At 40.0% G+C, this 12,449-nt stretch overlaps 1 protein-coding gene across 9 annotated transcripts in view; it reads right to left on the reverse strand.

Moving 5' to 3' along the window:
• EMSY (EMSY, BRCA2 interacting transcriptional repressor) overlaps positions 1 to 9,691 on the reverse strand; it is an 82,003-nt gene extending 72,312 nt beyond the window's left edge. For 3 of the 9 annotated variants that reach the window (XM_013969807.2, XM_013969808.2, XM_005690007.3), the window contains exons 1-4: positions 9,334 to 9,690; positions 7,542 to 7,650; positions 2,260 to 2,359; positions 393 to 467 (exon numbers count right to left, since the gene is read on the reverse strand). In XM_013969807.2, coding sequence (XP_013825261.1) covers positions 393 to 467; positions 2,260 to 2,359; positions 7,542 to 7,611 — 245 coding nt within the window. In that variant the 5' untranslated portion in view covers positions 7,612 to 7,650; positions 9,334 to 9,690. Of the gene's footprint in view, positions 1 to 392; positions 468 to 2,259; positions 2,360 to 7,541; positions 7,651 to 9,333 lie in introns of all 9 variants that reach the window. The other 6 variants (XM_005690008.3, XM_013969810.2, XM_013969811.2 and 3 more) reach the window with 3 other exon arrangements.

Here is a 12,449-nt window from a genome sequence, read left to right on the forward strand (position 1 = left end):
TCAAAAAATTTATAATGTTTATTTATAAAGCAATATGTATACATATCAAATACTGTTACAAAGAAACTCTAAGGGGCTGTCAAATTTGGGGCTACTTTGTTATTAAACTTTGTTTCAAATAAGGAAATCACCTGTTAAACTGTTGAGCCCTTTAGGTACACAGAGATTACATTGTAACAGGATTTGACCTGAGTACTTAGAGCTTGCCTAACCAAATGCAAAACATAACCAATAAAATAAACAGTTAACACAGCTACGATTAGGATCCCTGAGTACAGAGATATTACTATCAAGATAAAAGACTCAGGAATCTCTACACAATAGGAAGACTGTTTCAAAACTATGGTATACTACGTCATGAAAAATCAGGGGTGGTATGACTAATGGCTTACTTATGTGCAATTGTTGTTAACCGTTCATCGTTTACTGCTCTCCGAACTTCAGCACGGTGGCGTTCTGTTGAGATGCTATGAAAAAAAATAGCCATTATAGAACTCTGCCAAGCAGGCAGTTCTTCTCTATATTAGTGTTTAAGTCAACATTTTGTTTGTGGGGGAGGAGGGGAATTGATGTGGAAAAAAGATAAAGACAAGGGTCTAATATATATATCTTCAAATGCTTTAATTAAAGTCATAGAAAAGGATTCAGACTGATTCTGTGTAATTGTAGAGAGAATTATAATTGTAGAGAGAATCTGTAACTAAATTCTAATTATAAATTACAAATTATAAATGTGTACAAATTATACAAATTACAAATCACAGAAAGACATTCAGTTTGATATGAAGTCATTAACGTCCAAAACTCAGAAATGTCAGACCATAGTCAGGATTAGCAGAGGTTCCTCTTATCTAAAAATACACACCACTGAATGACCTCTAATCATGGTTACTGAGATTTTGGCCCTCAAAAGAAAGTCCTTTCTAAAGCTTAAGAGTCTAAAATTTTATGTTCAGTAAATATAACAAAGAAATGAAAGTGACAAGATACTGTTTCATATGCTATGAAACTTGACACCAGGATATTACTCCTTTATTACTCAACACTGAAGCTATGTGTCTTCTGCATTATATCACATCACCACTACGGTAAAAATGTGCTTATGTTGATCCTGATTAAATATATGTAAAGTTAAATCTAAACAAATTAAAAAAAAAAAGGCTATACCCATTCCATTCATAAATAATAAAATAAATACCACCCTTGAAACTATAATCCTTATTGCTAAGCTAAATCTATACCATTGATTAAAATATTTAAGGGGCTTAAAAGCAGAATTTATGAGGCAATATAAACAACAAATGAAAAATATAAATTGTTAAGTATGGAGGCATTAAGACAGGATTTAATAATATAGCTACATTGCTGATAATTGAATGTAGGGGGAAAAAAATTTCTTCCCTATATTCACTTTAAAAATATGACAAAATGGTCTTAAATGTAGAAAGGAAATTTCAGTTAAAACAGCACTGAATTTTCTGAGAAAGCTCAAGATGTTAAGAATGGATCAAGGCAAAGTATCAAAGAATCCCTTTCACCAGATTTTTTTTTTTAACGAATTGAAGTCCCACACTAATGGGAAGCTGAAGGGATCAACTGTCCCTAATGCTGCTGCTGCTAAGTCGCTTCAGTCATGTCCGACTCTGTGCAACCCCATAGACAGCAGCCCACCAGGCTCCCCCATCCCTGGGATTCTCCAGGCAAGAACACTGGAGTGGGTTGCCATTTCCTTCTCCAATGCATGAAAATGAAAAGTGAAAGTGAAGTCGCTCTGTCGTGTCCGACTCTCAGCGACCCCATGGACTGCAGCCTTCCAGGCTCCTCCGTCCATGGGATTTTCCAGGCAAGAGTACTGGAGTGGGGTGCCACTGTCTTCTCCGATATAATCACTACCCATTTCTATAAACTAAGACAACAACTTCCTAGTGTCTTCTCCTACCCCCTAACAAATGCCACTTGGCCACTCTAGATCTTCATATCCAGTCACTCCTAGCTCTTCTTTGCTTTACCCAGGTTAAAAATAGTTCCCTTTTCCAACTGGCCCAAAGCTAAAATAACCTGCCTTAAACCTTTTCTGATTAGAGTACAGAATAAATGGTAAATTACATAATTTTCTGTAACAAAGCACACAACTGGGATGGGATCTCTAAGTACCAACAACTTGAACACCTCTGTCTTCAGCGTAAGAGTGAAAAGTACCAAAATATCTCAAAATGAAATTTCTAGAGTCATGTCTCACAAATTTTTATGATAATTTACCTAAGAACTTTTGAGAGTTCTCCAAGAAGATCTTTCTTTTCCTTGGTGAGATCTCCCTGTGCCCGAAGTGCACTGATAACTCCAGCATATGCCTCCAATTCTAGAAGAAGAAAATTATTTTATCAAAATAGACCAACAATATTTTAATACTATGGCTATATACAGTGAAACTTCAGGGCAGGAAACCTAAAAATCAATATGCAAATATTTCATTAATGTCCTCTTATTAAAAATTTTATGTACTAACATACATTAAATGTGGCTTTTATAATCTTATTTTCTTTTTTTACTGCCTCATAGAAGTCATGTGTGTAAAAGTTTAGGAAGAAAAGTCTAAATATTTTGCTTTACATATCATCACTGAAGAACATTCAACTGGGATGCTACCAACAACTGCGAATAGGTTCCCAGTGGTGTAATAAGGCTGCTAAGAGAAGTTCTTAGTATTATTGATAGGTAGCTTTACTGATAAAATTTTGAAATAATTCCTTAAGCTTGCCTAAGAATTCAACCTATATTCCATCTGTGAATAGTGTGCAACTGAAAAACTACTGGATCAAGAGTCAAATGACCAGATTCTGGCTCCAGCACTGACATTAGTTGTGTGACCTTGGGTAAGTCCTTTCTCATCTCTGATCCTAGTTTTTTTACCTAGTGCCCTAGAAGACACTTTGAAGGTACCCTGAAGAAACCACCAACAAATTGAAACCACCAGCAAAATGACTAAGGCAGATTAGCAAACGTGAATTTTCGCTCTTACAGAAATCAGGACATAATACACTGAAACCTAATTCCAGACAGTTTCATTTCACTAACTTTCCACAGCAACAACCATTATTTAATGAAACTGTTGTCCCTAGTAGTGGTTAAACTATAAAACCAAAAAGCCCTCAATGGCTCCCAATGAACCATGCCTGCTTCTCAGTGTACTTCCTCATGTACTACCTTTCTATAGTACCTCCAACAATGACTCTGGACTTGGCATGTGACTCGCTTTGGCCAATGGAACATCACATACATGATGCAAACAGCAGCCTTGAACACAGGGCCTTGTTCTCTTGGAACCTTAAGATCACCAAGCTGTGAAGAAGCACAGGATGAAAGGTCACATGGAGAGAGCGGCCCAGCCATCTTAGCTGAGCCCAACTAACCAGCTAAGCTTCCAGCTGAATAGAGCCATGGGAGCGAGCTCAGGCAAGATGAGCAACCCACAGAATCATGAGAAATAATAAAATAGTTGTTTCAAACCATAAACACTATGAGACAAGTGGACCTGAAGAAAACAAAATGATGGGAAATAAGTATCTAGACTACAGTTATCCTCTTAATAGATCCAACTTACTGCCAGTATTTGCCAATGCCTTACATATAATAGATACTGAATGTTAGCCAATCTAAGGCATGCATAGCTGCATTCAAGATACTACAATAACAGTAAAATAGTAGCCTCATTCAGTTTGTATTATCCACAGTTCTGTCAAAAAAAAAAGAATTTATATAGAAGAGTGAGTTGACCATATTAAATAGACATGTCTTGTCCAACTGAATTATTCCATGTGTAAACATGTGTAAACATCCTGCATGTTCAACCTACACTGGACATTAGGTAGATGTTTCATGTCCTTCTGGAAGGACAAACTCTGCTTCCCTGGAAATACTTTGATCCAAAAAACATATTTCAGCTTTTATCAGAACCCAAAGTAGAGTTCAGAAAGACACTGGGGATAATTTAAGAAATCACTATACTCCAAATGTTCATGCCTCATTTATCGAGTATTTTATTCAACAAATCAGTGTTGAGTCCCATTATATATACGAGATAGTATGCTAAACCCTGCCTTAAGAAGTTAACTCTAGAATAAAGTTACAGTGAATCAAGTCATTAGACAATTCTGACACAGTTTACAATACAGTGGTAAAGGCACAGAGGAAAAATATCATCTAGTCTAGAAGTATAAGCTTTACTCAGAAACAGAACTGTGCTCTAGGCAGGTGGGGGAAATGCAAATGTGCAAAAAGAACAGAGAGTAAAAGAGCATATAATGTTTCATAAAGATGTTAAATTTCCAGTAATAGTCACTATTTTGAGAGTTTTATACTAGGAAGAGTAAAAATATGTCTGTACTTGGCTAGTCACTAATTCAAACCTAACTACTAACTGAACACTACTACTACTGCAAGGTACCAAGGCGAATCTTTATATAAACAAAAGTCAAAGTGAGTGAAGTCGCTCAGTCGTGTCCGACTCTTCGCGACCCCATGGACTGCAGCCAACCAGGCTCCTCCGTCCATGGGATTTTCCAGGCAAGAGTACTGGAGTGGGGTGCCATTGCCTTCTCCATAAACAAAACAAGGTCCCTATTCTCAAAGTGATTAAAAACCAGGTTTTTCAGTTTCCAAGATATTTAGGAAAATGACAATACCATAAAAAGAAATGGAGAGGTCAGAGAGAAGTGATTTAAGGAAAAGGTTCACTTTTGGCCTGTGAAATTTATGGTGATCGAAATTTCACTATTTCACAGTATTTTTTAGAAAGTGAAATTTACTAAACACAAAGATTTTTGACATCTCAAGTCTCATTCCAAGTCTAACTAAAAAGTCATGCATAGAAGAGGTAGCAACTGCACACAAAACTGTATAACTCAGAACACAATTCTCACAGGTACACAATCCAAGGCACACTTTCCCTTCATTCAATGAGAAATTCACTCACTGTAAAGAACATCAGCTAGCTTCCCAACCTCATTCACATTTGTGGCTTTCCATTTTGATGAGAATCCTAAGATTCTGACAATATCAAGCTCAGTAGAATTTCTGGTATTATTTTTGATACCATTCTATTACAGTGTTAACTTTAATGACACTTAAGTATAGTGAAATAATTAACACATGAAAAACTACAGAAAACAAAAGATCTGAACTATTTTAATAAAGCCTCAACCCATTCCATTTAAACAAACCTGCCACCCAATATGAATACTATATTTCATAAAGCCCCAAGTTAGAGTTATACAGAGATAGAAATTCTCTATGCCAATGTCTATGTGGGCTTCCCTGGTGGCTCAAACAGTAAAGAATCTGCCTGCAAGGCAGGAGACCCGCATTTGATCCCTAAATCGGAAGATCCCCTGGAGAAGGAAATGGCAACCCACTTCAGTATTCTTACCTGGAGAATCCCAAGGAATGATGAGCCTGGTGGGCTACACAACTGAGCAACTAACACTTTCACAAGTAAAATATAAATGTTTAACATCTCATGTTAAAATAATTTATAACTGTTTTTAAAGAATCTTTTAAAAGCTAATCCTTAAAATATTTTAAGCTAATTCTTAAACACAGTACCTTCTCTATACTCTGGACCTAGAGCTAGTGTCTGAAAGCAATTCAAAGGTTTCACTGTTATGATAATGAGCCAACGGGTGAGGAGGAAGTCATTCTGCAAATCACTGTCAAAGCTCACCTCCCCAAAGAAGGATCACTGAAAATGACATTCCCTATAGGAAGGCTGCTCTTTTCAGTACAGAAGCAGCTCTTCAGCAACATTACCTACACAGCTCTGACTAAAAGGATAAATTTAAGACTTAAAGCTTAAATTTTTATATTTAAACATAGTCTCTTGATTTGAGGTCCCAAAAGCCCAGAGACTAAAGCAACTGACTACAGTTGTGATCTGAACAGATCACAGTAACTCTGTAACTATTTCAGCTATGAAATAAATACAAATCCAATTTTATAACTGGTAGCTAACAAGTTAGGCCAATTGCCTATCAGTGTATAGAAAACCTTGAATGGGTAGTAAAAATTTAACTTATAAGGTTAAATTTTAAAAAATAAAATTAAGAATATTTACTTTTAAAAAAACCAAGGTACTAAAGTACAATGCTAAGAAATAGTTTAAAACATAGAAATCTTCATGGTAGCCCCTAAGGGAAAATAAAAAGGGCAAAGGTTATTAGCAGTTAAGGCCAGACTAGCTATGATTCAGATTTATCCACAGAAATTTCCAACAAAGACTTCTTGTGAAGAAAAGATTCAATTGCAAATAAATAAGTGTCTGAAAGCAACTGCTTTAAAATGCTATATACTCAGATGTCGGACACTGTGATAGGCCCTTTCTGTATACACTTAACCCACAAACTTATGAGGCAGATATTATTACCCTTCATTTACAAAAGTATCAATAGATTTAGGGAGATTAAACAACTTGCTTTTGGATGTCAGTCATTAGTAACAGGATCAAGATCCTAAATCTACGTGAATTCAAAGTCCGCACTTTCTCCTTCAAAATCACAGATATCTAAATAATTGCTATCCTCTGCCAAAATATTTAATGTTCTTTTCCGAATTATTTTTTTCATTTATTGAGTCATTACTATGTGCTGGTCTGAGACTACAGTGGTAAATAAGACAAAAATGTCCTCCTTGAATCTTAGAGCCTAAAGCTACATTTCTCAACCAAGGATTCTCATTTGAATCACAGAATACAGAAAATGATATGAGTAACTCTTTTTTTCTCAATTGTCCCCAAAACAATAGATAACATACCATTCTAGAATCAGGTAGAAAACTTGGTTCATTACATACAATGAAGGCCTTAGCATTAGGGCTTAATTCTCTCCCTAAATGCTGCTAGAGAAAGACTGCCCTAAAGGAAAAGAAGCACTCAATAATTCATTACAAGCGTAAATGGTGTTTTATTACTGATAGTAAAATATAATTTGGGAAAGTCAGCATAGCTTACATTAACTCAGAATTGAGAAACAATATGGCTCCAGCCCATGGGGTCGCAAAGAGTCAGATACATCTAAGCAACTGAGCACACACGCACACACAAGTAATTCACACACTCATGAAGCCTGAAAGTATGTTAAAGTGAGACTGGAATCCTATTCCCTGGGTTGAAATTCTGACCCCATGACTTACTTAAGAATTAGTCTGGGTTCTAAGCTTCAGTTTTATCATCTGTAAAATGGGGACATAAAAAGCAAAATATCTATCTGGTTTGAGTGACAATTAAATGAGATGTTGAATGTAAAGGACTCAGTCCAGTAGCCGTGAAGAATTCTTAGCTGCTATTGTTATTAATATGATTCATGCATCTACTGTGTACAAAGCACTATGCTAGGCACTAAGGAAATAACAAAGAGTAAAACAAGAACTATATACCTATAAGGGATTTCTAACACAGCATGAAATATGACATCCATGCAAACAGTCATGACCCAAATAGAAAGAAAAAAGCACCACAGAGAGGCACAAAACATCAAAAATGAAAATCATACCCAATTTTCGAAGAATCCTTTTGCATTCATCCCTGCTGAGATCCAAAAGTGTTGGCCACACAACAGGCATTGCTGCTTCTTTTTGGTAGCCCCAAAGAGCTTGTCTTTCCTACCAAAGCAAAAACCAAAAAGTCAAATTACAAAAGACCACATTACAAAAGTACATTCAAAAGCCCACTCACCTGGATAGCCACACGTTAAGAGGCAAAACCAGTAAAAGTATCTCAAAATCCTATTTCACCTCCACACTTTACAACTTCTGACAAATGAAGAACTTAACCATTTGGGAGCTTACTATTCCAGCCTATCACATGGAAAGAACACAGGTATCAGACACCTATGGCTTTAATTAGATCTTACAACTTACTGGCTGTGTGATCCTGGGTAAACAGGTCTACTTGAACATGTGTTACTATAAAGTAGAGGTTTTATCACCCAGTTATGAGAACTGGATAATAGTGTATGTGAAGTTCTTATTCTAGTGGCAGGCACATTATTTAATAAATAGGTGCCACTACCTATGTAATCTTGGGCAATTAATTCACTTGACTTCTGCCAGGTTTCTCACTATGAATTACATGAGATACAGTATGCAAAGATCCTAAGATGCTAAGTGGGTAAATGGAACTGTCTCCTCGTCTTAACAATGAAAGATGAATTTACACCCGAACTCTTTACAAAAGCGTTTCCCAAAAGTTTAGATGTCAGAAACTTCGGACTGGTAATCCCCTGGTCTAGAAAAAGACAACGGCGCTGGGCCCTTGCACAATACCTGCTTAGCCCACAGCAGATCTGCTGTAAATATCTGTTAAATAAATGATTGAGAAGAGTAACACGAATGAATGAATGAGTGAATGTAAGAATGAGCGAGCTCAGTGTCTAGACTAGGAGTCAGGCATCGATCCGTAATAACTACCATCTCTTTTCCAAGAGCTAGGGCTGCTAACTCCAGCTCCACGCCTGGAGTTGAACCCCCTCCCCCTACTTCCCATAGTCCTCTCAGCTAAGAACCAACCCAGAGCAAGGAGAACTGGACTGCGCGCCCCAGTCGGCAGAATGACATAAAGAAAAGGGGTGGGGAAGAGGAAGAAGGGGCAGAGCCAAAGGAATCCGCTCCCTCCACAAGCCAGTCCCCGCCTCCCGACAGGATCTTGGAGGTGGCCGGCGACCGCCGGAATCAAGCACCACGTCACGGCATCCCGATGCGTCCCCGCCAGAGGACCTTACTGCGGGGCCGCATCGCACTGGAAACCTGGGCAGAGGTTGCCGGAGCCCGCTCCGGAAAACGGAATCCCGTCTAATCCTCCCCCCACTCAAGTGTCAAGGAGGCTAGCCTGCCCCGCCCCCTCCCCAAACACGCACTCTCTCGCAACACCACAACAAGAGTAGCCCGCCCACCCTCCTCACCCGTGCCGCTCAGCACCCACCCCAATGTCAAGCCCGCGACCCAAGCTCTGTAAGGACCAGTAGCCGGAGTGAAGGGCTCTGGTAGGCATCAGCGCCTCGCTCCCTCCTTAGCGGAGAGGACAACGGAGAGAAAGAGTAGACGCTCGGACACCCAGGTAGACGACCAAGACTCACCGGCAGACCCCCAGGAGCTGGACCCCCGCAATTCCAGCCCCAGGCCTGCCAGTTCCCCTAAGCCCACCTAGGGGAGCCCCACGATCCCGTTAGGAGACAACGGAGGATGGGGCTGGGCGCCCCAAGCCAGGCTCCAAATGCTTGGCCCGGCGGTCCTTCATACTGGCTATCCTGCCAGCTCTTCCCAGCACTCTGTCTGAGAGTCACCCACCTGCCCGGCCTTTCTGAGCTCATCTAAAAGGCTCCTCCGCCAAGACTAGGGGACACCAGGAATTGGGTTTGTTTGCGGTGCCTCTGAACGGGCAAGATGGCGACAGGTCTCAGGGCGCAGGCGCAGCCGCGCGTTGCAAGTCGGGAGGTGTAGTTCGCCTTTCCCGCCTTTCGAAGAACTGACACCAGAAGATCTCCATTCTTCTGTCCCTCTTTTCCTCCACGTTTTGGAAGCAAAGGAGAGACATCGCGAGGATTGCTGGGAATTGTGGTCTGAACTCAAACTCCCTCCTCTTTCGCTCTCGGTGGGCACGCGCAAAGAAGGCTGGGATTGTAGTTTCTTCCATACCCTCCTCTCCCGGCTTCGCGCGCCTCTCCTCGCGTCTCTCAGCCAATGGGCTGGCTCTCCGCTACGTGTTCAGCTACGTGTGGCGTCACACGTAGCGACCAAGATGGCGTCGGTAGCTGGAGCAGAGGGTTCTCTGCGACCTTTATTCTAGGCGGGGTTAGGAAAGGTTGGAAAGTTTGCTGATCCCTGAAGCGCCGTTGATTAGGCTCGGCTTCCTTAAGAGTATTGGGAGCAATTATCACGGCCTCCAGCCCCGCCAGACGCAGCTCGAGGAGAGAGCATCCGCGCTGCCAGACCTGACACTGGAAACCGCAGTTGGGCGTACCCGAACTTGGGGTTGCGGAGTTGCAAGTAGAGAAGGGGGACCCGAACGTTCTCGACTTCGGGTTTCTCCACCTGTGAAATGGGAATGATAGTGCCATTTCTGTCAAAGGCAAGAAGGAGAAGGGATTTATTTGAGGCCCAGCGACTTGGTAGGTTCACCCTTTAGCCTTTGTTCTTAATCACAGAACAATTGTGTGAAGAGGGTATTGTTGCCCCTATTTAATGGATGAGAAAAAGGGCCCAAAATATAGTTAGTGCGGCCGTAAGATCGAAGCCAGTACCTGCTATTGTTGAAGATCTAATCAAATTTTGTGATTTCCCTCCCTTTCAAATTTTTTTCTTTGGGAAACGACTGCTCTGGTAAAAATGTTCAAATGGAAAAGAGTTTTTAATCTGCTTTATGATATTAACAAAGTTTCTTATAAATGTTAGGTTAATTTTACCCTATTGGGATGTGATACACAACGTACAGAAAAGTTCTTGGATCTCCATTGTAGGTTAGGTAGAAAAGAATAAATAACAACACGTGTGTACTATTTGCCCAGTAGCTAAGAATCCTCTCTGAGGCCCAGGAAAATTTTATGGTGTTGGAACCCAAGTCTGTCCCTTGAGAAAGTCAAGAAGTGGGACAAATAAGTCTCCCACCACGCCATCCTTAATCTTCCAGTGCATTCTCTTCCATCTGTTTCCTGCTAAATTAAAGTATCACCTGTTTTCTGACCAATTTCTTAACTCTTGGAAAGATGATAAATGAAACTTTAATAGAAGATTTCGAATATTCTTTTATTTGAGTCTCATAGCATCTTAGTGAGCCAAGTCTAAATAAGATTACTCCCTGCTATGAAAAAGAAAAACACAGATCAAGAACTCACCCTATTCCACAAAGCTAGGAATTGAAGGGAGCTAGGTTTTCCCCCAGGTCTTCTGACTTCCAAGTGTCTTCCTCTACAACATATGTCAAGGTGACAGGTAATGGAGTAGAAATGGAAAGACAAGCTGCTTATAAGACCAGCTCTGACCATAATTAGTGTATGAATCAAGAATTACTCCGGGAGTTGGTGATGGACAGGGAGGCCTGGCCTGCTGCAATTCATGGGGTCACAAAGAGTTGGACACGACTGAGCGACTAACTGATACTATCCTTGTGCTTGATAGGTGCCAGTACTGTTCTAAGCTTTTAAAATATTCATTCCATTCTTAAAACTCTTATGAGGTAGATACTGTTGATCTCTAATTACAAATGAGGAAACTGAGGCATAGGAAGGAAGTTAGCTTGCTTAAAGTTACATATAGTAAATAAATGGTGGGACTTGCCTGGCAGTCCAGCAGTTAGGATTCTGTGCTTCCACTGCAGGGGGCATGGGTTCAATTCCTGGTCAGGGAACCAATTCCCATGTTGCAGTGACTCAGCCAGAAAAATAATAAGTAAATGGTAAAGGCAGGATTTAAACCTAAGCACCTTGGCTCCAGAGTCTGCCCTGGGCTACCACACATCCTCCCTTTGCTCAGAACCTATTTGTCTTTTGCAGCAAGAAGCTACCTTCCCCACAATGCCTCTTGCTGTTCCATATCCCGAAATATTCCTAACATTGAATTCTCTTCTGTAATGATCAGACTCAAACTCTACTCTCAAGTCAATTATCCTGTCCCTACCTTTCCCTCTCGGATAAGAGAGGCATTTTTTGTCTCTGCTCCTACACCACTTATTGTAGTAAGTTCTTGTTACAGAACGCAGAACATTGAGTTACGGTCATTTGTATGAAAATCTTTCTGACAGACAGTGAGCTCTTTAAGGAGAGGCACAAGAGTTTGTACTCTTCTGCCTAGCACATAATAATAGCTAATACTTATCTAGGGCTTTCTCTTACAGATGCAGTTACATATCTAGTAAAGGTATTTAATCTCCATGGTAGCCTTATGAGATATATTGTTACCCCTATTTTATAGATGAAGAGACTAAGGCACAGAGATACCAAATAGTTTGCCCAAGGTAACAGGCTAGTAAGTAGCAGAGCCATGATTTCAAGTGAAGTCACTTTAACTCCAGGAAATGTAAAGTGAGAACCATTCTCCTCTACCTCTGGTCTGTGGAAATGTATTGTAGTACAATACCTATTTCAAACGTTATTCCCCTATTGACAAAGCAGATTAAGTATGTTTCTTGGAACAAACTTCAAGATGCATGCCATCTACCATTCTAATTTTGCAGTACTATATTGGAGATGGTAGATTTCACTCTGACTAAAATATCTGTTAAGCTCCTATGATATTGTACAGGTAGGAAAATTGAAATGGTTAAGACCTTAAAGATTCATTTTCTAAATTAAAAAAAATTGGGTGTCTAAAGAAGTGAAGTGAGTTAACCAGAGTCATAGGAATTTCATGGCAGGAGTGAGACTGGAAACCAGCCCTTTCTACTTTATCACATTGACTTTAGATTCTTA

This window comes from Capra hircus, chromosome 15, assembly GCF_001704415.2.
Source record: "Capra hircus breed San Clemente chromosome 15, ASM170441v1, whole genome shotgun sequence".
NCBI lineage: Eukaryota > Metazoa > Chordata > Mammalia > Artiodactyla > Bovidae > Capra > Capra hircus.